Source organism: Alexandromys fortis, unplaced genomic scaffold, assembly GCF_014885135.2.
Source record: "Alexandromys fortis isolate MF-2015 unplaced genomic scaffold, M_Fortis_MF-2015_v1.1 scaffold_134, whole genome shotgun sequence".
In the NCBI taxonomy this organism is placed as follows: Eukaryota; Metazoa; Chordata; class Mammalia; order Rodentia; family Cricetidae; genus Alexandromys; species Alexandromys fortis.
This window is the reverse complement of record NW_026068007.1, coordinates 4,164,236-4,191,640: the sequence shown is the minus strand read 5'-3', so window position 1 is coordinate 4,191,640 and position 27,405 is coordinate 4,164,236. Positions and strand designations below refer to the sequence as shown.

Below are 27,405 nucleotides of genomic sequence, written 5' to 3'. Positions count from 1 at the left end.
TAGAGAACTCATTATAAACTGTTCCCACCCATGCACCCCAGGAATAAGGGAGACCAGGGCCCTACAGACTGGCTTAGCTGTGTTATTTGAGTGACATCTTGTAGAATTGTTAGGGGAACTTCAGTAGTTTCACTGCAGCTCAGTGATGGGACCATATTTTGGGGAAGTGGAGAGTGAGAAAGTGGAATAGGATTGTATGTGATGAGAGCATTGAGTGTTGCTCTAGGACTGGGGTACCGTGCAACATTTACCTGGCATGTGTGAAGGCCTGCGTTTGTGCCTCTGATGCCATTAAAACAAGGCCTGTTCAGAGTTTGCTGGGCTACGTCAGTTCCTTATGTTTAGATCTGATCCCTCAGCTCAACTGAAATAGATGTAAAAAACTTTTTTTTAAAGATTGCTCTTAAAGAAAAATGGTTAACTTTTCTGAGTTATTTGTGTTTATATAGTTTTGAGATTCTAGTTTTAGGAGTAGTACACACTGAAGCTGTGAGGGCAGGTGGCTGAGAGAAGCTGGGACTAAAGACGTGTAAGTTCAGTACCAGCTTGGGCCACATAGCATGAACCTGCCTAAGAAAAAAATGAAAATGAATTTGAAAGCTGGAGTGATGACTCAGCAGTGAAGAGCACTGGCTGCTCTTCCAGAGAATGCTGGTTCAATTTCCAGTACCACATGGTGCTTACAGATGGCTGTGACTGTAACTCTAGTTCCAGGAGATCCAACACTCGTACACAGACATCCAGACAGACAAAACACCTACGCACAGAAAATAAAGTGAATTTTAAAAAATGGATTTGAGTTGTTGCAGTGACTTGCTAATGGCTTCGTGGCTTTATGAATTGATGGTGCTCACAGATGATCATTTTACTGACCAACGTTAAAACCGCATTTCTTTGACAGGATATCTACAGGGAAATGGGCTTTGGCCATTATGAAGATGAAGAAAGCTGTTGGGAGAAACAGAAAAGTGAAAAGAGAGACCGACGTCAGAACCGCAGTCGTAGCCGATCTCGAGAAAGGGATGGTCACCATAGTAACAGCCACAAATCCAAGTACCAGACAGATCCCTATGAAAGGGAGAGGAGCAGAAAGAGAGACCGAAGCAGAAGTCCAAAAAAATCCAAAGACAAAGAAAGATCTAAGTACAGATGAGAGGGGAAGAAGAGGAAGTGAGTGGCTAGGAGGTTTGGAGCTCTCGCAGACACTCAGAGTTCCTGCTGGCACAGCTAACTCTGCCTGCCTCCATGTTGATGGGCAGCCCTCCAGGTTAACACTGAGGGTGTGGGGCACTGGAAGAGAGTGGGCATTTTCTGTGTATACTTTTTATACAAATTTTATTGTTGTGCATACATGTTATTGTTCATATTTAACATCTTTCATATTTCCAGCCTTTTTTAAATGAAGCATTTCATACCATAGAAGTCCATAGAGTTGTATATAATACATAAAACATAGTAAATTGTATACCCGACCGTAGTGTAAGATGGTTGCTTGCTATGGAAGTTTCATGTCCTTTCTTCCTCCAGATTTTATCATTCTGAGTTGTGTTTACCTTGCTGTTAATTTCATATGGTTTGGAATTTTATAAAAATGACACAATATATGTTTACTTTTGTGACTTTTCTTAAGAGTTGATTCATTTTTATTGTTACATAGTTGTAATGGATATGGGGCAGTTGATCTGTTGGTGGGCCTTTGTTGCTTCATTGCTGTACATAGTCTTGACCACCAATAGAAGAGGCTTAGTTATGTAAGAAATTGTTTTCCTGGCTAGGAAGATGGCTCAGCCTGCCCTGTGCTTGCTTCACAAGCATAGGACTGAGTTCCGATCCTCAGGACCACATAACCAGGCTGACAGTGCATGCTTCTATCCCAGCGCTGGAGAGGCAGGAGCAGGTGAAGCTCCGGGGCTAGTGAGAAACCTTGTCTCAAAAACTGATGGAGAGTGATTGAGGAAGACACCTGACTGACCTCTGGCCTCCACGTACCTGCACACAATTGTGCATGCACATACACCCAAGATGAAGAAACAGAGCCATCCTGGATAGACAGCTGTAAGTGTTGCTCTCACAGATGATTCTAAAGTGTGGTCTGGAAGAATGAGCAAGAGATGAGCTGGAAACAGTGAGAATTCACCTACTGACAGCTGAGACTTGATTTAATAGCTCTGGAATATTGAAATGGTAAAAATTTATACACAAGCGTTTCAGGGTAAAATGTCCTTTGTCACAAATTTTGAGAAGCTGTTTTATTTTCCCTACACATCTGGCAGTAATGTTATGTACTTATGGAGGTGTAGTGTGTGTTATGTGTTCATATCTGGGATGAGTAAATTTATTTACAAGCATCAGCTCACTTTTTTTTTCTTCTGGCCAAAGTCTGCTCTCGGGGATTTTGAAATCTATTCCATTATTATTAGCTGTAGCTTGTACTCTCTGCAGTACTTCTCAGACATTTCTTCCTTTCATCTAGTAAAAAACATACAGCCTTGGACCCAAATCTCCTTTATCCCTTGTCTTAGTGTTCTGTTACTGTGAAGAGACACCATGACCACAGCAACTCTTATAAAGGAAGGCATTTAATTGGGGCTGGCTGACAGTTGAGGTCTAGTTCATCGTTGCCGTGGTGGGAAGCATGGCGGCATGGAGGGAGACGTGCTGGACAAGGAACCGAGAGTTCTACATCTGAATCAGCAGGCAGCAGGAAGAGAGTGCCACACTTCATCTGAGACCTTAAAGCCCGCCCCCAGTGTCATACTCCTCCACAAGGCCACACTTCCTGAGAATGTCACTTCTTATGGGCCTATGGAGGCCATTGTTATTCAAGCCACGTTCATCTGCCAATCATTTCACTCTTGAATTCTACTTTTATAGACTTTCCTCCCATAAAAATGAGGTCACATAGAATTTATCTTTCTGAGCCTGGCTTATATCACTCAGTATTAATGTCTTCCCAGTTCATCCGTGCTGTTACAAGTGACAGTTTTGTTCCTAAAGGATAAACAGAATTGGCCTGTTGTGTATTTATGACATATTTTCTCAGTGTGTTATATTGTTAGCCAATAGATCTATTCTATGTCTGAGCTGTTGTAACTAATATGGCAGTGAACTAGGACCACATACAGCCTTTCAGCATACCAATTGAAATCTGTTAGATTGCTGGATCATAATAGTACTATCCTCAAAGTTTTCCCCAACTCAAATATCTCTACTGTTTTCCATAGTGGCTATAATAATTCACATTCCCAAAGATAATATACAAGAATTTCCTTTTGAGAAGCTGTGGTTTTCACCAGGTGATTTCTTTTATCATTATAATTTTTTTTTTTTTTTTTTTGTCGTTTTTGTTTTTTGAGACAGGGTTTCTCTGTGCAACAAACCTAGTTGTCCTGGAACTAGCTATGTAGACCAGGCTCGCCTCAAACTCACAGAGTTCTACCTGTTTCTGCATTTTTCCTTCCGAGTGCTAGGATTAAAGGCATGCACCACCACTGCCCAACTGATTATTATTTTTAAATGATTTTATGTGCATTGGTGTTTTGCCTGCATGTATGTTTGTGTGAGGATGTTGGATCCTGTGGAAGTGGAGGTACAGACAGTTGGTTGCCATGTGGGTGCTGGGAGTTGAACTGAGGTCCTCTGGAAGAACAGCCTGCTCTTAGCTGCTGAACCGTGTCTTCAGCAATCTCCTCCCCCCCCCCTTTTTTTTTTTAGTTTATGGAGACAGGATCATTTGTATCCCAGCCTGGCCTTGAATTCACTGCGGTAGCTGAGAATGATTGAATTTCCAATCCTCCTGCCCCAACCTCCAGAGAGCTAGGATTATAAATGTGTACCACCATGCCTATTTTGTGTGGCACTGAGGACTGAACCTTCGTGTGTGCTAGGCAAGCTCTCTACCAACTGAGCTCCATTCCCAGCGACTTCAGGTGATGTCTGTTTGTTTTTGAGAGAGTCTCACTTTGTAGCCTTGGCTGAACTGGAGCTCACTATGTAGCCCAGGCCTATCTCTGCCTTCTGAGTGCTAGGATTAAGGGTGTGCACCACTACACACAGCCTCACCAGGTGGTTTTGAATTAATTGTGACTTCTAATCATAGCATTTGTGAACTACCGTGACTAGATACAGGGCGGGCTTGGATCTGTGTTACTACTGCTTATATAGATAGCTAAAGTGGCCATGTTTCCCGTATCGACTTGGCTTCTGTAGGGTTTCTTAGCGTGTTTTCTTTTCACGCTGGCATTGAACTGAAGGCCTTGTGCAGGCTGAGAACCTACTGCTTTTTGCACTAGGTGAACCAGTCTTCAGTGATATTGTCCATTGATTTTTGCAAGGAAGAAAAGATTGAGCAGCAAGTAGATTTTGTGTTAAAATAGTTACTTTGTACCCAAAATTGCTCATTAATATAACTTCACTTTAAGCTTTTAATTTAATCTTTTACTAGTTGAATTTTCAAATATTCTGGCTAGAACTTTAATAGTTCTCTAGTGGCCGAGTGAGAACCTTCATGTTGTTTCAGCTATTGTACAAATTCCTTTAATAAATTGCATTTCGGTTAGTGGAAATTTAATCTCAACTTTGACATTTTATACCCTTGAGGGTTGAGTCACAAAGAATGCATAACAGATAGTAAAATCGAAATCTCAGAAGCTTTACCTTTCAGTGGGTGTTGCTAGGAGACCATGTTTTGATGGGAAATTTGAGAGAAGCTTGTGTTTCCTGTTAGATGAGCATGTGGAGATCCCCTTCATATTCAAAACTGTGTCCTTTTCAGAGCAAATAACACCCGTTATTCTTGCTGATGGGACGATCTTTATTCCTACCTGTTTTACCCACCCACGACAGGGTGATGTGAGCACTGGCAGGAGTTAGCCATTTTATGTTTTGCCTCCTATTCTGTCTTGCGTGAGCTGTTGAGTGTTTTCACTGTGCAATTTAAAAATTGTACTGCTAGGGCTGTCAGGGAAAGGCACTGCTACCAAGCCTGATTTGACCCTGGGCCTCACATGCTGTCCTCTGATTTCCATAAGCACACTGGCACATAGGCTAACACACACACACACACACACACACCACAGTAAATGTAATGATTTTCCTCAACCTGGATTGCTGGCATTTACTTTGTCTGGATTGCTGGGAAGCTGACACAAAAGATTTCACAGGAGGTCATGTATTAGCAAGAGTTTGTACAAAAAGAGAAGTTAGAGCGTGCCACTCTGTGCGGGAGCTCTAGAACACAACCACAATGACCCCCCAGTTCCTGAAAACAGTTTTGTGCTGTTTCCTTGGTGCATGGTGTGGAGGACAGTCTTGGGTTTCCAGTCGGGAAGCTTGAGTCAGAAGCAAAGGCCTGTGCCGATCGGAGGAGCAGAAAGCTAAGGAGCCACAAGATGATGATCTGACCAAAGCGGAGGATTGGAAAGAGAAGAGAGGAGCCCAAAGACAGGAGGGAGTGGGAAGCAAAAAGCCAGGAAACCTGAACTTGATTTGCAGGCAATAGAAAACGCTAGCGTCTTCCTAAGGAAGTGGCTGAGGAAAGTGGGAGCTGGATATAGGTTCTGCAACAGGGGTTGGTACCACAGCTTTGAATGCAGCTCATCCATACCTGTGCCACGTGCAACCCCAAGCCAGATTTAATCCAAGTAGCCTCCCCAGAGGAGGTGCTACACAAGTGGAGGCCTGCATTTGAGACCCGCGTTGAAGCAGTGCTCCAACATGGAGTGGGCATCCCACCAATAAAAAGACAACAGATCTACAGTCCCTGCCACATAGCAAGTGTTACTACAGAGAGCAGCAGTTCAAGTGTCTGGAAGGGCCCCAGGTGGATGTGTTGGGAGCAGGATTCGTGGAACCCCCCTAGTTAATGTGAACTCCATTCTACTCGGTGGACCAGTCTTCAGTGATATTGTCCATTGATTTTTGCAAGGAAGAAAAGATTGAGCAGCAAGTAGATTTTGTGTTAAAATAGTTACTTTGTACCCAAAAATGCTCATCATGAGCCACCTCACACTTCCCACTTCTCATACTGTCTTCGGGGCAGTCACCCGGTCCGCCTCATGTCTACACACAGGTATGCAGTAAAGAACTTCGCTGTTACTGTAATCTCCTCCGATGGCAGCAGGCATTTCTAACGTCATAAAGGATGTTTCACTGTTACACTGATAATTATCTACTACTCACAAACCAAAAGCACAGATTCATAGCCTTTCCCCCTCTCATGCTGATGGGAAACAATGTGATGGTTTTCACCACGAAGCTTGCTTTGTTTCGGAGCCCGTGTTAGATCTCATGCCCACTGCACAGCCTCGTGGGTGGACACGGTGGTGCTGCAACACAGTAGCCGCTAAAGCTTCAGGCTCTGGAGTCACGCCACACTTGCCCAGGGCTCCCCGGCTGCAGTGTGAGCTGATCTGAGGTGAGGAGATGCGGTGGGATGCTCTTTCTAGGGCGCCATAGCACATGACCACGAACCAATGACTGAAAAGAACAGAAACTTCTCTCAGTCCTGGAGGCTACAAGTTCCAATTTCACTGTATGGTTGGGGCCGCGCTCCCTCAAAGGCGCTAATGATGCTTGCTGCTTGCTGGCCTCCGGTGTGTTCTTGGATTACTGGCTGCATCACTCCAAGCCCAGCCTGTCTCCACTTGGCCTTTACCCTGCATCTCTGACTCTCCCTCTCCTCTTCCTTCCTTCCTTCCTTCCTTCCTTCCTTCTTTCTTTCTTTCTTTCTTTCTTTTCTTTTTTCTTTTTGTTAGTTTGTTTTTCGAGATGGTTTTTCTCTTAGTCCTGGCTGTCCTGGAACTCATTCTATAGACCAGGCTGGTTTCAAACTCACAGAGATCTGCCTGCCTCTGCCTCCCAAGTACTAGGATTAAGGCATACGCCACCACCGCCTGGCTCTTTCCCCCTTTCTTTCTTTCTTTCTTTCTTTCTTTTTTTTTTTTTAAAGATTTATTTATTTATTATGTATACAGTATTGTCAGTATTCTGTCTGCATGTGTGCCTGCAGGCCAGAAGAGGGCACCAGATCTCCTTATGGATGGTTGTAACCCACCATGTGGTTGCTGGGAATTGAACTCAGGACCTTTGGAAGAACAGGCAGTGCTCTTAACCACTGAGCCATCTCTCCAGCTCCCCCCTTTCTTATAAAGATGCTGGTCATTGTATTCAGGGTCCACTCAAGACCATGTGACTGTATCTCACCTGGATGACTTTTACAGAGACTATTTCTCAATAAAGTGTTCGCAGACGTAGGAAGTTAGGACTTGAGCATGTCTTGGGGGACAGGGTGGGGGATAGGGCCATGGTAACTTGGGACCATGTCACCAACTTGTGGGTAAGGTGTTGTGGAGCTCAAGTAAAGCTTCTGTGGCATTTTGGCCAGCAGACCAGCAAAGGATGCTGGGATAGCCTTGGAGCCTGTATTTCTAAGCAGTGTGGCCAGTGTTCAGATGTGGTCACTTACAAGACAATGTCATTGGTCCAGGTTGTCAAGGCTCCATGTAGCATATGCAACATCCGCCATTGTTCACTGTGCTCATCTCGGTTTCCCTATTAGTGACCTACAGTCCTTGTGTCTTTTTGATAACAGCATCTTTCCCAGGAATGTATGGCGTTCTAGCATGGGCCACCTCACATTTCCCTTGAGGGCTCTTTGAGAATTGTGGAGTCTAGGGCAGGCAGGACTTCCAGAGTCCACGATGGTCTATTAAAGCTATGCATTACTGCAACTGTTTCCCAAATGCTGAGTTAGTTGGGTTATGTAGTCACAATCTCATGATGAGAATGCCCACGGGACCAAACGAGGCACTGGGTACATCAGACCCAGTGGATTCAGAAGCTAAGATCCTATAAAGAAAACAGGATGGTTCCCCATGTCCCGTATTGCTCATGAGGCCTTAGTCCTGACAAAGACTGGCTGATCTTTGGAGAGCCAGACCTTCCCACACTGGAGTCTGTACAACAGTTCCTTGCTGGAGGAGGCCACCAGTTTTCTCAAGCTGTAGCTTCATAATGGCCTGGAAATGATTCTCTCCACCTCTGGAGGCAGTGGCAGGAAGATCTCTGAGTTTGAAGCCAGTCTGGTTTGAAGCCAGGACAGCCATGGCTACACAGAGAAACCCTGTCTTGGGGAATGGGAGGAGGAAAAAAAAATGCTTTTTTCTAAACCTTAACCAAACAGCTTGTGTGTGACAGCAGTACATAGTAATTGATAATTGAATTAGTTTTTAAAAATCGTATATATCAGCCGGGCGATGGTGGCGCACGCCTTTAATCCCAGTACTCGGGAGGCAGAGGCAGGCGGATCTCTGTGAGTTCGAGACCAGCCTGGTCTACAGAGCTAGTGCCAGGACAGGCTCCAAAGCCACAGAGAAACCCTGTCTCAAAAAACAAACAAACAAAAAAAACAACAAAAAAAATTGTATATATCTTACTGTTTTGCCTGCCTGTGTGAATGTATGACTGTATGTATGTATGTAGGTATATATGTGTGTTTACTGTGTGAATGTATGACTGTATGTATGTGTGTAGGTATGTATGTGTGTTTACTGTGTGAATGTATAACTGTATGTATGTGTGTAGGTGTGTATGTGTGTTTACTGTGTGAATGTATGGCTTATGTATGTGTGTTTACTGTGTGCATTTCTGGTGCTCATGGGGGTCAGAAGAGATCATTTGTGAGCTGCCATACAGGTGGTAGGGTCATCTGCGAGACCCACAGCTACTCTGAGCAGCTCAGCCCTTTCTGCAGCTCTTAGCCTGTGTGTGACGAGCTCACACATTCCGACTGTTGACCGGGAGGGTAGATTTCCTAGTCTCCGCAAAGTTGTTTTGTTTTAGAAACCTGGTCTCACTGTGTAGCCCTAACTGGCCTGGAACTCGCTGTGTAGACTAGCCTCCACCTCATAGAGAGTCTCCTTCCTGCCTCCGTCCCATGAGTCCTGGGATTAAAGATGTGTTCCCCAGTGCCCTGTTCATTTGTCTCTGCAATTTGTCAGTACTGTCTAGGTGTTGGGCTTGACCACAGTCGGCCGCAGCAGTCCCATCTCCATTAAAAATTATGTTTGAGCCAACTGGGCTGTCAGGCACTCATGGCCTGTGGGGTTAGGTTGCTGAGGCAGGAGGTTACCAGACTGGGACACATCGATCTCAAAGAACAAAACAGGAACTGCAGAGATGGCACTGCCGGGAAAAGTGGTTGCCATACAAGTCTGACAGTCTGAGTTTGACCCTGAACCCTCATCAAAAGCCAGATGTGGTGGCTCACACCTGTAATTCCAGCTGTCCTACCATGGAGATGGGAGGCAGAGACAGGAGAATAGCCTAAAATTGCTGACCAGCTAGCCTGGAGGATGTAGTAAACAGGAGAAGACAAGATCCTCAACTCAGCAAGGTAGAAGGAGAGAATCGACGGCCCAAAGTCATCCTCTGACCCCCACACACATGTCACAGCATGCCTGTACACACACACACACACACACACACACACACACAAATAATTAAACATTAAAACACTCGGGCTTGGGGCTGAGGCACAAGAACCATGAGTTCAAAGGGAGATTCAATCAGTTTCAATCAGTCAAAGCTTTTGAATTAGGAATGGGGGCAGAGGTTTGATCCTCAACCCACATTCACACAAAAAGTATGAATGAATTTAGCCAGGTGGTGTTGGTGTGTGCCTTTAATCCCAGCACTCAGGAGGCAGAGGCAGGCAGGTCTCTGAGTTTGAGACCAGCCTGGTCTACAAAAGCTAGTTCCAGGACAGACTCCAAAGCTACAAAGAAACCCTGACTCGACAAAACAAAACAAACAAAACAAAAAAATGAATGAATTTATAGTCAAAAAGATAATAGCCATCGACTGAGCATTTAACAGAGATCAGATGCTGTTACAAGTACGTGTGTTTGTTTTTAAAGTATGTTTTAAGCATCTTTATGGTGTGGTGCTAAGGACTGAACCTGCGGCCTTGCACAGTGGGGAGAAGTCACGCACGTGCTTGGTCAGGAGAGTTCTCCTTGGCTTTTCTATTAATGTGTTCGCCAGAGGCAGGTGGGAGCGCTCAGTCTCCAAATCCTGCCAACATCCGGGTTTCTTAGCCATTCTGCTTTTTGGTAAACCTGTATGCGAGGATGGGTTCGCCAAGGCCACTTTGGCTTTTGTTCCCTGGCCGCTAGGGTTGTTCACGCCATGGCATGTTGTTTTTGTGCCCTTTTCTTTTTGGTTGGCATTATCTTTCATGTATTGAGACATTGTGCGTTTTCTGTATGTCCTAAGTATTTGTTCAGTTTTATATGCAACTTTTAACTTTGTTTACAATGTTTGGAGGTCTACAGTTAAATGTATTGGTTTTTCCTTCATAATCTATGCTGTTTGAATCTTGCTTAAAACAAACACCTGTCTATCCTGGGATTGAAAAGACATTTTCTCGCAAGCTGTAATGGGTTTTATCATTACATTTTTTTGGGGTGTGTGTGTGTGCGCGTGTGCACTGTCCACTCAAACAATTTACTGTTTTTTTTTTTTTTTTTTTTTTTTTTTTTTTTTTTTTTTTTTTCGAGACAGGGTTTCTCTGTGGTTTTTGAGCCTGTCCTGGAACTAGCTCTGTAGACCAGGCTAGTCTCAAACTCACAGAGATCCGCCTGCCTCTGCCTCCCGAGTGCTGGGATTAAAGGTGTGCGCCACCATTGCCCGGCACACTCAAACAATTTAAAATGTAGCGTGTGTATGCATACGTATGTGTACATGTATGTACGTGAGTACACTGTGTCATGTCACAAGTGTGGATGTCAGAGGACAGTCTGAAGGAGCTGGTTCTCTTTCCATTTTGCTGGTCCTGTGACTAGAACTCCGGTCATCAGAGTAACATGTGTGGAAATCAGAGGACAACTTGTAGAAACTATTCTCTCCGACCACGTGGGTCTCAGGATTCGAACTCACTCAGATGTCAGGCGTGGCAGTAGGCACATTTCCCAGTCGAGCCATATTACTGGCCCTGTTTTTTTTGTTATTTAAGTAAGACTTTTAACCATAATCTAAAGTTTATTTTGCTGAATCTATCAGCTTTGCAACCTCAAGCCAGTGAGGTAGACTGGTGGTGTCCACAGGTACTGTAGACAGAAGGAGGCAGCCTTTCTGGTCCTTGAATGTCCAGAGCTTCCAGGTCTCTGTGCATGTTACCTGCCTGCATGTTGTCTTCTTTCTGTGGTGAGAGTCTGTCCCCACATGCCTATGCCCTCCTGGGCCACTTCCTGATGGCACAGACCCCAGTGTTACCAAAAAGGTGGGGAGAAGGCAGAAGTAGCTTTGGGGTTGGCCAAGCAAAAGAGGAAAAGGAAGGAGGTCTGCCATCCTGCTTCTACCGGGCCCTGCGCAGGACTCAACAGCATTTCTGAGATGTTGCCCTGTGTCTGTCACGGCTGTGAGATTGCAGTCCCCCTTCTATTTCTTATTTGATTGATTCTTGTGGGGTTGGAGATGGAGTCCAGGGACTCTTCCCTTGCAAGCTGCTGCCCTGCCCCCTCCTCTTCTAGGCAGAACTCAGTTTGGCGTGAGTAACATTGTAACTGGTTCCCCTTCCAGTGGGTAACAAGTCACCTAAGCAGGACCGACTTCTTTCCCAGCCCAGCAGCCCGCAGTCATGACAACTGAAACAAGCCACTGACTGTGGGTGAACCCAGCCAAGCTTTCTCTAGATCAGATACTGGAGGGGACCAGTAAAGAGACAGTACGGTGGCTCTCCTGACAAAGACAAGTGAGAATCGAGGTTTCTGGTCGAAATGATGTCTCCAGGAATTAAGACACGGAAGTCTTTTTGCCTCCACCAATCACCTTGTAGTCTGATAACTGACCAGACACCATCATTTTTGTGTATGCGCATGTATCTGTGTGAGAGGATGCGCATGTGTAGAGGAGGTCAGAGGATCTTAGGCGTCATTCCCAGGCACTGTCCACTCAAACAATTTAAAATGTAGCGTGTGTGTGCATATGTGTATTGTGTGCATACATATATGTACATGTATGTACGTGAGTACACTGTGTCATGTCACAAGTGTGGAGGTCAGAGGACAGTCTGAAGGAGCTGGTCCTCTTCCCATTTTGCTGGTCCTGTGACTAGAACTCCGGTCATCAGGTTTGGCATTAAGAACCTTTGCCTGCTGAGCCACCTTGCTACCCACAGACCTCTTTTTTTTTTTTTTTTTTTTTTTTTTTTTTGAGAAATAATTTGATGCTTTCCACTTGGTCCCATCCTCTGCAGGGCTGGACACAAATCAGGATTCTTTTTTAAATGTCTGTTGCATTTATTTATTTGTTGTTTGTGTATGTGTGTGTACATATGTGTATGCATGTGCATATGTGTGTATATGTATATGTATGTATGTGACTTGACACAGTGTAAAGGTCAGGGGACAGCTCGCAGGAGTGGATTCTCTCCTTCCACTGTGAGTCCAAGGAAATCAGATTCAGGTTATCAGTCACCTGCTGAGTCATCTTGATGGCCCGCAAATCAAGCTTTTTATATCCCACGGCCTGGGTCCATCTTGATAATCTTTCCAGGGCTTCGATGATCTATTTAACTAAGAGAATAGCTTTTAAGGCTGGGCATGGTAAATTCAACACCTTTAATCTCAGCACTGGGGGAGGCCAAGGCCAAAGGACTGAGTTCAAGGCTAGCCTGGACAGAGGGCGTTTAAGGACAACCTCGAGTATATACAAAGGCTATGTTTCAAAAGACATAAATAAAGGGGATGAGCAATAATTCATGGGCGAGAGTGTTTGCTGTGCAAACATGGGGGCCCGTGTTTTAATCTCCATCACTCGCGTGAAAGACAGGCCTCCTTACTCCCTCAGTACCAACTCTTGTATTCTAAACTCAGCTTGACTTTCTATGCCCAGTGGAAGGTGGGTCGCTGTGCGGTTTGCCGGCAGTGCTGTGAAACACCCCAAATTCAGGAGACAAAATCCAGCGTCTGCTTTCTGTATAACAGCAGAACGTTGTCCTGTAGAGGCCTGGGGTCAAGACCTCCTCAATTAGGGAAGCAGTCACCATGCAGGACAGCAGCAGAGAGAGCCACACCCCATACTCCCCCTATCCCAAGGGGATTCAGGACTTGTTGGGACTTCTGGCTTCGTGAATCAAGAGCAGAATTCTTCTCCAAGCCCAAGTTCCCTGTGCAACTTGTAGTGATCTCTGTTCTCTCCCTTGCGGAGACTTCCATCTTGCTGGCTGTGGCCCTCTTTAACTGGGCATCAACTTCCCCTAGGAACATCTTCAAGCACGCTGGTTTCCCAGGCACCAGGAGTGGGAACTTAGCAGTCATTCAGACCCTCCTATTCCTGATGCTTTTTCTCTTGGATGCTTGGCTCTTCCGGGGGAGGCTGCTACTGCAGCCCTCAGGAGAGCCTGTTTTGCATGGCTGCTGTACTTTGATTCGTTGACTCAGGCAGAGGCGCGAACTTCCTACCTCGGGCTGCTTTCTTCCTTTTCTTTTTAACGCGAACTTTAAGTACCTTTTGTAGCTGAGTGTGACTTGTGCAGGAAGTGGAGCGTAGGCATGGATCAGCTTCTAGCGGGGGAGTGGCCTGGGTTTTCTACCCTCCTTGGACTCTAGGAGCTCCTGAGGGACTGAGCACCCCTCGCGGGAGAGCCTTCAACGGAAAGGCTCAAGGAAGCTGGGCAGCCTTGAGAACCGGAGGGACACACCCTGCTGGTGAGTGTCTGTGCCCTGCTCTCAGTTAACAGGGCAGGCCCAGGACAGACTTCATTCAGTCAAGAGGAAGGGAGAAGGACATGTTTGACGTGTGTGTGTGTGTGTGTGTGTGTGTGTGTCTGTGTCTGTGTGTGTGTGTATGTGTGTGTGTGAGGACTGCCCTGAACACCTGGAATTCTTTTAGATGTTCAAATTGTAGAAACAAGGTAAGCATCTTTAACTGCCCTTAGATGCAATGTCTGCTCACTTTTAGCAAGGGGTAAAAGTGTGTGGGGGTAGGATGGGTGGGTGTCAGGGGTGATCTTCCCAGCTGGAGTAAAACCTCTGTCTGTGGGCTTTGTAGCAAGTTGCATGCTGCGAAGTGAAGAGCGGGGATGGCTTTACCCCACCTGCAGACTCCCAGAGTGTCTGCCCTGCTAGACTCTGGTTCTTTGGCGAGTTTCCTAGCTGATGCAGCTGAGGAGTTTCTGCAGCAGTCTCGGGGCTGCTGAGGAGACTGATGGCCCTTAATTTGGTTTGGCCGAGTCTTTGCAGCTCTGGAAACTTGAGCTTGATGCTACAATGGACCGTGTGAGCCTGGAACATGCGTAGGACTACGGGTCATGCCTGTAAAGGCTTCAGACATACCTGTAAGTTACTTATAGCGACAGTGGAGGGAGGGGGTAAGTCCAAGGAGGAAACAGAAGTCCAGGCCAGCATGCCCATGTTCATAGCAGTGTGAGTGACAGTAGCCAAGAGCTAGAAGCAGCCAAAGTTCTCCACAGCTGGAGGAGTGAACAGACACAACCCGTGGAACACACCTCAGGTGGATTCTTACTCTGCCTCAAAAAGGAAGGACATGCTGATGTATACCACAACATGTGTGGACCTGGAGTCGAAACACAGGCTGTACGACTCCACTCATGGGGGTGTGCTGAGAGGCAGTGGGAAGGTGGCTGCTACCTGGGACGGTAAGAATGAGTTCTGCTGGGTGGGGAGTTCTAGAGGTGGCTGGTGTGAATAGCTCTCCAGCGTGTGAACAACTCTCCAGTACAGGACTGTGTGCTTGGAAGGCTTACAACAGGGCCTTGTGGATGCCAGGCAAGCAGCCACCACTAAGCTACAGGCCCAGCCCCCTACAATATTTTTTAAATTACAAATTTTCTTTAAGAAGTTAGAGGTGAGTAGATTAAAAAAAAAAAAAAAGACCAGTCCTTCAGTCCTGTGGGATGAAATCTTAGATTCTCTGTGACTTCCTCAAACTCTAACTGACAAAACAAAAGAAAACAAAAAGAGCCTGACTGACAATTCGCTCCACCAAGAGGCTGGCTGGAGGTCTGGGCCGACCACTACAAGTTTTCACGAAGTTGTTGAGAGCTGGGGCCAGGCTGACACTCTCCTGACTATTGTGGTTGGAATCCCATTCAAGTGGCTTTGGGGGTCAGGACAGGATGCTGAATGTAATCTGGGGCTCATTTCTGTGGGTGTGCACTGCAGGCGGCCGGCCACTGGAGGGCGCTCTCTGGCCTGGGAGACAAATATCACCTCCCTTGGCAGGCTGGTGGCCCATTGAGTAGCTCTGGGACCCTGAGCAAGTCACCAAAGACTTTTTTCCTCAGTTTCCTCACAGGAACTGCCGCCACAGGGGGAGGAATGGGCTAGCTTGTCCCACTTCAAAAGGAGGTTGGGGCTTCCACAGACAGTGGAGGGGGCAGCAGCTCATAATGAGGCAGTTCTGTACAGGGAGGTGGCTGTGTCTCTGGTATCGTTACCCCTCACTTTTTCTCCTTCTCTCCTAGATTTTCCCGGAGGCTCTTTGAGGCAGAGGCTACAGGCCTTCGGCTTGAGGGGTCTCCAATCTGGGTTTGCTGCTTCTAGAAGGGGTCTCAGTCCTGAGGGTCGGGATGCTGACCGTCACAAGGTCTCATGAGGAAATCTAGACGATTTCGTTGCTAATCTTCTGGACTATTTGTGACTTCCAGTCAAGATTGAGGAAGAACACTGAGGTGAAGCTGTATGGACTCTCAGGTTTTAAAAATAGCGAGGTCACACTTAAGCAGCCGGGTATTAGCGCGTGAAGAGCATCTCATCGGGGTGTCGGGGAGGGGGCTCCGGGGGGCAGGCCCCTACCCTTATTTAGAAGACATTTGTTTTTAAAAGGAGCGAAAGTTGCTGTTAAGGTCCCGAGGGGGATTATTTTCCGAAGTAGGTGAATTCTGTTAGTTTTGTATAAAAAGCAGCTGTCTGGTGGCACCCATGCCTTCTGAGAGTGTTCTCAGGGTAATGAAACTCTACCCCACAGAAAGAAGCAGTCACAGGGCAGGCCCTCATACGGCCGGCTGCCTGCTTACTCTCCTCCCCGCCATCAGACACAAATCTCATTTTAGCTGCTCTTGCTTTTGTCCCACCGGGCAGCAGGTGGAAACTCGGACCTCTTCACAGAGCTGTTCCTTTGAGACGGAAGGGGAAGCCACTCAGTCGTAATTTTAATGTCTCCCTGCAACGGTAAGACGCTGCTGCCCCTGTGCTGAGCACATGACTCAAAATAACAAGTTATTTTTGGAAGGCGCTGATTGTCACGCTCTGCCGTGTACTAGCTCTCTAGCCTCCGTTTCCTCAGTGCCGAAAGGAGAGAATGTGCCCATTTAGACTGTTTTCCCACCGAGAGAAACAGGAAGTTTAGTTAAGAGTTCATAAAAATGATACGGAAACCATGAAAAGCCGCACTAGTTAGGGACATGCATGTTGTTATTTCTGCTGCTTCTTTCTGTTCTTCCCTGCTCTCTGAAATAAGCGCAGAGGTGCGTGCACCGGCAGTGCAGGGAGGAGGGCTCACGGAACATCAAAATTTTGGAAGCTTTTGGAAAATATAAGAGTAGGCTTAGCCTATGGAGAAAACAGATGTTCCAGGTAGGGGGAGTCTCGTGGGTCAGTAAGTGACACCCCTCGCCCTCACAGTGTGACGAGACCCAGCAGGTTTGTGAGTGTCCTCTTTTTATGTGAAATTTGGTCCAGAGCTGGACCCTAGCCCTAGAGGCCAAAGGCTCTGTGAGAGGAGGATTGCTCACTAGACACAGAGAGAAGGTGAGGCTGGACCAGAGACTTGCAGTTGAGAGACGGGAGGTGGAACAGGGCTGACCGTGAGGCCCCGACTCTCATGTGGATGAGTTTTGTCCTTTAATCTGTGCAGGATAGAGGGATGTGGAGTTTGGAGAAAAGAGGAAAACTTCAACTTAGACCTTAGACTGTCTATTAAAAAAACAAAGGTCTATCAAACTCCTCAGCTATGGAGTCTTGCGGTGTGACTGGGCATTAGCGTCACTGGGGGTGGGGGTGGGACAAGCTACATCCCGAGACCTCGGGTCCTCTCGGGGTCTCACGGTCCTCTGAGGACTCCCCTGGCCTTTCCTGGCCCCAGTTTTATGTTTACTTCTCCACTGTGTGTCGACAAGTCCCATAAGTTCATTCTCTCAGGGACTCGAACTCAGCTCACAGGACTCGGTGGCAGGTGTCTACCAGATGAGCCTGGATGACCCCTCCACACCCTTCTAAAGGAGATCAGTCATTCCCCACATGGGCCTTGAGAGCACACTTTTCTTTCTCTTTCTTTAAAATATTATTCTAGATTTACTTACTGTGTGTGTCTGAGTGTTTTGCCTGCAGGTCTGTATGTACACTGAGTGTGGGCCTGGTGTCTTTAGAGGACAGAAGAAGGCAGGATTGCCTGGGAATGGGGTTCCAGATGGTTGTGAGCCGCTTGTGACTGCTGAGAACCTGACTCAGATCCTTTGTAAGAACAGCAAGTGCTCTTAACTGGTGAGCCATCTTTCCAGCTCCCAAAAGCACATTTTTTTTCTAATCAAAGCAATTGTTCTGGTCTAGTGAGATGACTCAGCCAGTGAGGGCACTTGCTGTGAAGCGGGGTGACCTGAGTTCCATCCCCAGGACCCAGTGGGTGGAAGGGGAAGAATAAGATCTGACAAGTTCTCCTCCGACCTCCACCTGAGCACTCTGGCACACAAAACAAATACAAGCATGCATGTGCATGTACGTGTGCATGCACGTGTGCGTGCGTGCACACCCCCCCAAATAACTTTAAAAACAAAAGAACAAAAAGCCAAACTCTAAAAAGCCAATAGTGCTTATTTTGGATTTATGACTTGTTACTTAGATTTTTTGGTCTGTTTTCCAGAGCAGATGATGAGTTAGTGGAGATTGGATATTGTGTTTTGTTTCTGTGGAGCCAGTGACTTTGTTCCAGTGAGGAGTGAGAGGGTAGAACAATGTCAGGGTGAGTGTGGAGGGCAGGTGGGTGTGCAAAACGTCCAGGAGACAGAACTCGCTGGATGTGGAAGTGTGGAGTCAAAGGGGGTCTCTGAAGGATGCTGGTCTTCGAGATTTGAAACTCAAGGAAAAACGTGGGAAAAGAGGAAAACTCCAGGGTCTATTTAAAAAATATCTATGGAGCTCCTCAGCTCTCCCATACCAAAGGGTGGGACACTGAGGCGGACAGGTCAGAACATCGGGTCTCTTGAGAAAGACACGTGATAACTCATGTGCGCTGATCCCACATGGTAGGTGGCATGACCGAGCTCTCTTAGGTCTGAAGAGTCCAGGACGATCCCTCTAAGTGACGTGCAAATTGAAATTTAAAGCTTGCAACCCCCCAAAGAGACAAGCGTGTGTGTGTGTGTGTGTGTGTGTGTGTGTGTGTGTGAGAGAGAGAGAGAGAGAGAGAGAGAGAGAGAGAGAGAGAGAGAGAGAGAGAGAGCGCATCCTGGAGCGGTTAGATATGAGGAGGACATTCATTTCACTCTAAGGACTAGGTGAGGCACTGGTGGGTGGTGGGGTGGTCGAGCTCAGAGCCACGGGGTGACACAGCTCTTCTGCATGCCCAGGAACTTGGGATTTTCTTCGAGAGTCACCAGGGGCTGCGGTGAGCATTCTTTAAAGCAGGGGAAATATGGTCAGATTGTGTTCAAAATGCAGTGCTGGGTCCAAGCCAGATGAGCCTGGGCAGAGGCAGAGTGCGAGCTGAGCATGTCGGGGCAGCAGCAGAGGCCGCGCTGTCTGGAAGGTTGAATTTGGAATGCTCAGCCCCAGGCAGGCTCTGGCCTTGTTAGCTCTGTTCTTTCTCCTGCCCTAGTTGGAGAGGTCTGCAGACGTGTGTGGAGTCAGGGGCAAGAGGCTAGCCCAGAAACACATATGCTGTAAGGGATTCTCCTACAGGAGAACGGAATCAGAAGGTGAAGAACCCACAGCATTGACCATCAAATTTGATGCTGGGGGCGGGGTATACAGCAGGCAGGTCCCGGAAGCTGGCTGGAAAAGTTACTCAAGATGCCGTTTTTTGTTGTTGTTTGTTGTTTTCCTTTTGTTGTTGTTTTAGTTTTTTGAGACAGGGTTTCTCTGTAGCTTTGGAGCCTGTCCTGGAACTAGCTCTTGTAGACCAGGCTGGCCTCGAACTCACAGAGATCCGCCTGCCTCTGCCTCCTGAGTGCTGGGATTAAAGGCGTGTGCCACCACGGCCTGGCTCTTAAGATGTGTTTTAAAGAAGAAAAGCAAGCTGCTGACTGGCAATATGTATAACATGGCATCGTATATGCAAAAATAAACTAAAAATAATCCTTCGTTAATATGCTAATAGGTGTACAGAGAAAGTTCTGGAGAGATGCTGACAGTCATCAGCACTAGAGGCACCAGGAGAGTGGGGGAGGGGGAAAGGGGACAAAGTGGGGTTTGGGAGAGTGGGGTGTGGGCCATGTACTGTATCATCCTTCTACTTCTGCGCTGTTTGAATATTTTACAGTAGCTATGTCTTCAAGTTTATTTCTGCATTTTAAGACACCTTTGGAGGGTGTCAAGCTTTATTTGTGAGTAGCACAGAGACCCAGAGTGTCCTGAATATTTCCATTTTCCCCTTTTGAAAACAATTGTCAAGCATAATCCCTTCCTTGTTACCCCCCACACAGGGGGGCTATGCTGGGTGCCCCAAAGGAAGAGCCAAATTTGGGTCAAGACCTCTTCTTTTCAAGGTCCAGGGTGATCTGAATATCATCTGAGCCAGAGTGCAGAATTGAATTCCTGGGTAACTCTGCCTTTCCGGGAGGGGCCCTCTCCTGAGAGGGTTCTTCCCTGGATGGACCTGCAGCCTCTGCTGCCTGCCAGGACTGCTCCAGCGGTCTTGGCAGATGAAGGCTGGCACAATTGAAAGTGACTGGTTTCTGGCAGCTGCGTGCTCAGGATCAGAGTCAACAATGTTGGTTCCTTCCCAGGCCTTACTATCTAAGCGGTCCCTTCACAGCTCTAAGGTGACACATCTGTGTGTGTCTGGTCTCAAGTGCCTCACCTCTTCTTGTGGAACAGCTATTGCAGGGTGAAGGTGTGCCCCCAAGGACCTGATTTGAAAGGCCCTGTCTCTAAATACAGTAACACCCTGAGGTACTGGTGCAGAAGTCTGGGTAGATACCGTTTCGCTTCTAACAGAGTCTGTAAGAAGATTCCCTTGGCTTGGTGCCTTACTCAGCCCCTGCCACCTTGGGCCCTGGCACTCAAGAGCAAAGGGCTCAGAGAACGCACTGGTAACAGAGGTGTGATTGCCTTTGTGGCTCGCCAGCCACACCAAACAACTGAAAATCCTCAAGGGGACCAGGCTAGGCGTGATTTCCTGACAGATAACACGGGGAGGGAGGAGCACACACAGCATGCCCTCCTCACCCAGTGGCCCCGCTGCCAGGCTGCTTAGCAAACACCTGACTACTGCCTTTTTCCTTTTAGCTTATGCCTGTGCAGTTCCGCCAGGAGGAAGCCCAGGGCAGGAGCCGTGCCAGACAACAGTTGGCGCGATATGGAGCGTCGGAACAAGATGGAGTTCTTCCAGAAACTGGGCTACAGCCAGGACGACGTGATCAGGGTGCTGGGCAAGCTGGGTGACGGTGCATTGGTCAATGACATACTGCAGGAGTTGATCCAGACCGGTAGCCGCCCGAGGGCCCAGGAGGATCCCGTCAACAGCACCGGAGTAGTGCTGATGCCCCGGGGGTGCTGTGGGACCCGGGACTCTGCCCCACAGGGCCTGGGGTCAGGACTGGAAGAAGCTGGTGGAGATCCAGGCAGCTCCCTGCGGCCCATAGTGATCGATGGCAGCAATGTGGCCATGAGGTAGTGTCCTTGCTTTCCTTCATCCTGCTACTGGGTGCTGGGGCCTGGGACTTTGATCTCAGGAGTCCAGGGAGCCATTTTCCTCTCCGTGGTTTGGTCCAAAGAGTTTTGGGCACAATGGATGAGGTTTTAGGTTTCCGGATGACAAACTCACGCATGCTTTGCCCATAGTCACTTTCCTTTCTCTCTCCTGCTCTCCTTCCACTGGACCCTTCCTCCTCAACAGCAGCTCCCTTCCGTCTCTCTGCCTTACATATGTACGCATATACATAAATCTCAATTCCATATAGATGCCGTCTTTGACTTTCTGAGTCTGGCTTATAATTCTTAGGAAGATGAATCTCAAGTTCCGTCTGCTTTCCTGCAAATGGCACAATCATTTTTTATAGCATATAATTTTATGCTCCATTGTGTACACATACTCCGTTTCCTTTTAGTATCTCTTTATCTGGTGGTGGGTATCTGGACTGATTCTGTAACTCAAATATTGTGAATGGGGTTCCAGTAAACATGGATGGGAAAGTGTCTTGGTGCCAGGTTTGATTTAGCTTCCTTTGGGTGTAAACCAAGAAGAGGTGTAGATAAATCAATGGTAGTTCTAATTTTAATTTGTTGAGTTTTTTCTTTTCTTTCATTTTCCTTTTCTCTCTCTCTCTCTTTCAGAATTCCTCTTCTATGTACATCTTAGTAGTTGTGGGAATGAGGCAAGCTGCCTCAGTTTCCCATTCTGTGACATAGAGTCAACTCTACCTTGAGGGGAATTGTAACAATCTGAGCTACAAAAGGCGCTGGCTGTAGTGCGCTCAGCAAGTCAAGTCGGTGCAGTGACCTCGCTCACCGTAGGCACAGCCTTCTTCAGAAGGAAGGGAGCAAGTGCTGGACAGGAGCCCAGGGTTAGGTGTTGGCAGATATGTCTCCCCTGGAGTCTGTCCCCAGGCAGCTGTGTTATTCTGGGAAGCCGAGAGTATCGGTTCCTCTCTGTGCAGAGCAGGCCAGTAGGTCTCCACTGTCTCCCTCAGGGCTTCAGAACCAGAATGCCCCGCGAAATGCAAAGCCCTCTGCTGGGGGCTGGCAGGGACTCCAGACTGCAGTTCCCATTCAGGCTGAAAGGAGGGTCTGTGGCCTCGCTGCTCCCGCCTTGAGTGGCAGATAGTGCCAGGTCAGTCTGTAACTTGGCTTCTCTGTGTGCTTGGGGATTTCAGCATGATGGCGCGTGTGGTTATTGTGCCTGACTCGGCTAAGCTCCGCTGTGGCCCAGTCTGCCACGCTCAGTGCTGGGTGAGGAGGGCATTGCGCAAACTTGGCCGAGCTACAGCCGGGCAGAGGGCAGAGCTGTAGGAAACTGTTCACGCGGGGCTGTAATACTTCTGCTTCCCTTTTTAAAAGCAGAGTAGGGATTCCGAAAGGCAGTTATCAGCCGCTCTAAATGTGTCGACAAGCTTCCGAAGCTCCCCCTCGGGGATTTGAGCTCACTTTGAATTTGGCATAGTAGGACAGAAGTTTGGAATGGTCCCGCTCAGTGTGGCCCAGTCTTGGGGCTGTCCCCAGGCACCCAGCATGGTGCCTACTAAGGCCATCTGCTAGGTTTGCCCATAGCAGCGATAGTATCAAGGGATGGTGGAGTCCCTGCTGCTCCCTGGGACTTAAAACTGTTGTGCTCTCGCGCTCACGATCTCACCTACGCCCTCTTCTGGCAGCAGAAGGGAAACTGCAACATCTTGCTCTCTAGGGTGTTTACTAAGAGTGTTTCTATTGCTGTGATGAAATATCCTGACCAAAAGTAACCTGGGGAGGAAAGGCTTTAGTTAGCCTCCAGGTTCCACACGGACCATCATCAAGAGAAGCCAAGGTAGAAACTCGGTCAGGAACCCAAAGACAGGAACTGAAACAGAGGCCAAGGAGGAGTGGGATTCACTGGCCCGCTCCTCATGGCTTCCTCAGCCTGCTTTTTCACACGCGCCAGGCTCACCTGCCCAGGAGTGGCACTACCCACAATGGCCTGGAGCCTCCACATGAATCTCTAATGAAGAAAATGCTCCCACAAACTTGCTTATAGACCAGTTTTAGGGAGGCATTTTCTCAATTATGTTTCCTTCTTGTGGGGCAACTCTAACCTGTACCAAACTGACCGTAAACTAAGCCAGGACAGGGCCTTGAAAGAATCCAACAGCCAATGAGATGACTCAGCTGTTAAAGACACTTGTTGCCAAATCTGATGACCCGAGCTCCCTCCTGGGACTCACAGGGTGAAAATTCATGTTAACTATCCGCTGACCTTCTCCCGTACGACCCCCCCCCCCCAATCAGTGAATGTAAATGACTTTCAAAATGAGCCCGGTGTGCTCCAGCAGCCCTAGGAGGTGCAGAGGGAAGAGGCGCCTGGCCTCTTTGGGATCTGGACAAAGCAGGCTGGCATAACTGAGAGTGGATCGGGTGGAAGTTGTTACTGCACAAATCAAAGCCCCCAGATTTCCGGAATGAGTTCCCTGAGTCGGGGTGAAAACAGCAGAAAGGTCACAGGGCAAACAGACTACTTCAGGACGGGGGTTTTCTCTTGGGATCAGAATGATGTTAGGGTGCTCGTGGTGGAGGGCACACTTTGGATGAGACTCTGTGCAGCCGGGAATTCAAACCAAAACCACATCCTCTGTTTGTACCTGACTACGAAGTGTCCTAGGTCAATGCATACAGTAACACACTGCCACCCCCGGACTTCCAGCCATGATCAGTTTTGTCTTTCCACGATCAATCTGTGTGGGTGGAGAATGGAAACCGTTACACTGACTTACTGCAAAGAATGTGTCAAAGTCTAAGGGTTTTCATATACTTTCAGTGAGACACACAGACACACACACACACACACACACACACACACCTCTTTGCCCCTTGGGTCCCAGGGGAAAGCACAAACTCTATAATAATCTTATGACTGTACATCTTATTCACTTCCTCCAGAGGGAAGTTCTAAGAGCATGCAGGGGACCTGTGTCCATCCTCTGTTCCTCTACTGTCCCCTCCAGTGGGAGTCTGGACAAGGCCTGTGTTCCCTGGGCCAGACAGATCCTCAGCCACAAAAGAGTTGTCCACAGAGAAGCCCCCTTTATGGGGAATGGGGGGGGGGTGGAAATCCAAAATGGTGGTTCATTATCTACTGAGCACAGAATTTTGGTAATGCCAGAAAGATCCTTTTAGGAGGTCCTTCTTCTCTGAGGCTTATAAATGATCCCAGATTGCTTTGGGAAGCAACGCTGCTGCCTGGTCCTGGGAGATGGGGGGGACTTAAAGCCTGGGTGGGATGTGTGTCTTTTCCCGCTAGCATATGAGAAGTGGAACTCCTGTTGGTAGGGCATCTTCCACAGCTGGCTGTCCCTCCATCCCTGGAGCTTGGGGTGACCAAGGCTTTTGCTTACAGGGATCAACAGCTTGACTTTTGATACCAATGCTTGCTCCCCCTGAAGGAGAGGTCAGCCTCCCAGAATCAGGACAGGACATACCCAGTCAACAAAGGAGATGTATTACCCTGGAGGAACAAGTGGGGCTAGGGGAGGCTGCAAAGGCAGCAGCAGCAGCAGCAGCAGCAGCAGCAGCAGCAGCAGCAGTAGCAGCAGCAGCAAGAGAGCAAGTGCTGGTGTTTTTGTGGGAACGGGTTCTTAAGGGGTAAGTGGGGGACCGTCTCTGCTAGGATGAGTTGGGAATCCTAACTGGACATATTAACCAAATAATGAATTTTGATGGTTGGACTTTGATGTTTTGTCTCTGGAATGTGTCAGTGGCCAAATAAGGGACTAGATAGACCTTGGGGGCTAGCTTTTGGAATGACGTTTTTAGCAGGGGGTAAAAGGGCAGAACCTTTCTGCCATGTTTGCCATGCTCAGGCCTGCTGGAACTCCTTCACCCCCACCACCCAATCATCAGGAAGTTCCCCGCAGGCCAACACCTGTTGTCATTTGATGGCTTAGGACAACATGTCTTCATGCGGTCGGTTCTGTTTCTGAAAGACAGACATCTGAATGGAGCTTTTGGATTAAAACCTAGTGCACACACCTAGTGCAGAGCTGAGTTCTTCTTTGGAAGCCTTAAAGGAGAACCTCTTTTCTGTTTCCTGTGTGACTGGGTCTGGGGCCCACTGACCTTCAAAGCCATCAGTGGCTTGAGACAATATGCAGTGTGACATATTTGTGCACACACAGCACTGCCTTTCCACTGAGAAGGTGTACAGATTTTAATAAATAATTAGGGACCACTGACATACGATGAGACGTTACAGATAATGCACCAAGACACCCACCCCATATCCATACAGAATGTCTGAGTAGGGCCATCTATCCTGGTAGCTGAACTTTCCAGCTGCTGAGGAAGGGACCTGATGGTTCTGAGGTCAGCACTTGGCTCAAGTTAGACCCAGCTTCCAGTGCTGTGTCCCCAACTGTGCCGCTTTATATGGAAGTTTCTGTGGCTTTCTCTCCTGAGTCCTTCAGGCTGTTTAGGCCAAAGCCTTTGGTGATGGTTGAACCCAGATGGGCTGGACTGGGTCCTGAATTGAAGGCTTTTTATGAGCAAGGACGCATTTGCTCAGGACACACTGGGCTTTGAGATTTAGGAGACACATTCTGACCATGACTCATTTGCACAGAAGGGAGCTGAACGTGCGGAACTACGCCATAACCAGCTCGAAAAGCCTGCAGCCTCCTCATTTGAGCGACCCCAGGAGTTCCGCGGGTTCTAGACGGGACTGGTAACTCACATTCTGTCATTCTTTAAGGAGCGAGTCAAATAAATGAGAATCCTAAGTCGTGAAGTAGATGAGCACCATACCAGGCCCCGGGAAGCCAGATGGCACATGTATTCCAGTCTCTGCAGGTCCCGGGAAGCCAGATCTCACATGTACTCCACAGTCTTTCTGCAGGCCTCATGTCCTCACAGGAAAACAGGAAGCCAGAGGCAGAAGACTTCATGTATCTTTACCTGAAAGCCCACGTTCTGACCGCTTGTCCAAGGCAGTTGAGAGGGTGGAAAGCTTGGGGCTGCTTTACTACTGTGGAGGTTACTTGCTACATGTGGCTGTTGAACCCTTGGAAGGTAGCTAACAGCACAGAGGACCTAAGTGTTAAAAGTCATTTTCTTTTCATTCATCTGAATGAATTGTAATGGCCGCACAAGCTGACTAAGTGCTTGTCCAGCTTTTCAATTAACCAACTGAGGAGCCTCCATGAGTTCCAGACCTTAGTCTTTTTTTTCCCCCCGAGATTTATTTATACAATTAAGAAGTTTGGCTAAGTAACTTCTGAAATTTTTTTTTTCAAAAGTCTCTGACATGCTAAGATTCAAAGCACTTATTTTACAAATTCTAGAAAGAGATGAGGGCATTTGCCTCATAAGGTGACTGCTCTTCTTTGGAGGCTGAGACTTAGTGACTCACCTGAGGTCATAGAGCAAGAAAACACCAGCTCTGGGCTTGTGCTCTTTCCAAAGCCACCCATCACCTCCTTCCCATCCCTGCAGCTCTCATCACCCCTTCCCATCCCTGCATCACCCCTTCCCATCCCTGCATCACCCCTTCCCATCCCTGCATCACCCCTTCCCATCCCTGCATCACCCCTTCCCATCCCTGCATCTCTGCATCACCCCTTCCCATCCCTGCAGCTCTGCATCAACCCTTCCCATCCCTGCATCACCTCCTTCCCATCCCTGCAGCTCTGCATCACCCCCACTAGTTCTCATCCCCGCAGTCTCCCCTCTCCCTAAATCTGGCCTGTGAAATGACTGCAAGCCGGGCAACCATGCTCCCACAGGCCTTTGTCCTGGTGTTAAAACCCTCCTGTGTGGAGTACAGCCCTCTGGATAGGGTGCCAGCTGTGGACAGGATGTATCCAGTCCCTATTCCCTTTGAGAGGGATTTGAAGGGCCAGTACCAGGAAATTCCTGCTACTGCCAATGTTGGGGTCCCTCACGCATCATGGGCACATCGAATGGTGGCTCTGATCGACGCACAGGCCAGAGAATCCTTTCCATTACATGAAGGGGCACATACCTGTGTGTGTGTGTGTGTGTGTTTGTGTGTGTGTTCATATAAAGGAGTGGGGAATGTAAGCCTGTTAGCTGTGTAACTGTTCTCTAGACACCTGACCTCAAGGCAAATGTCCAACAATGCCCTTCATTTCTTTCTATGGATACAGGTCCTGTAGCCAAGGCTGGCCTCTCTCTGTAGCAGAGGATGACCCTGAACTTCCAATTCCCCTGATTCCAGTGCTGAAGTGCTGGGAATGCAGACACCACTGTGCTTGGTTTTATGTGGAGCTGGGAATGGAAGCCAAGACTCTGTGGATCCCAGGCTAGCATCCACCAGTGAGCCACACCCCCACCTCTTACCCTCCTCCCTCTTCTTCCAAAACAGCCACCACAAAGTCTTGCTATATAGCCTAAACTGGGCCTGCATTCCATGCTCCTGCCTCAGCCTTCTGAGTACTAGGATTATAGAGGCTAACCGCTATGCCTGGGATTAGGTGCTATTTTACTTCTAGGCTGGGGTCTTGGGTTCCTACACAAATCTGCCCTA

At 47.9% G+C, this 27,405-nt stretch overlaps 2 protein-coding genes across 5 annotated transcripts in view; both read left to right on the top strand.

Moving 5' to 3' along the window:
* Positions 1-2,351, top strand: part of Ppil4 (peptidylprolyl isomerase like 4) — a 33,655-nt gene extending 31,304 nt beyond the window's left edge. The window contains exon 12 of the mRNA XM_050161659.1: positions 902-2,351. Within this exon, the coding sequence (XP_050017616.1) occupies positions 902-1,153 (252 nt within the window). The 3' untranslated portion in view covers positions 1,154-2,351. The remainder of the gene's footprint in view (positions 1-901) is intronic.
* An 11,154-nt stretch (positions 2,352-13,505) lies between these two features.
* The window catches only part of Zc3h12d (zinc finger CCCH-type containing 12D), a 37,495-nt gene continuing 23,595 nt past the window's right edge, over positions 13,506-27,405 (top strand). Inside the window, exons 1-2 of one of the 4 annotated variants that reach the window (XM_050161652.1) lie at positions 13,506-13,709; positions 20,466-20,849. In XM_050161652.1, coding sequence (XP_050017609.1) covers positions 20,536-20,849 — 314 coding nt within the window. In that variant the 5' untranslated portion in view covers positions 13,506-13,709; positions 20,466-20,535. Of the gene's footprint in view, positions 13,710-13,825; positions 13,916-20,465; positions 20,850-27,025; positions 27,195-27,405 lie in introns of those variants that run through there. The other 3 variants (XM_050161653.1, XM_050161654.1, XM_050161655.1) reach the window with 3 other exon arrangements.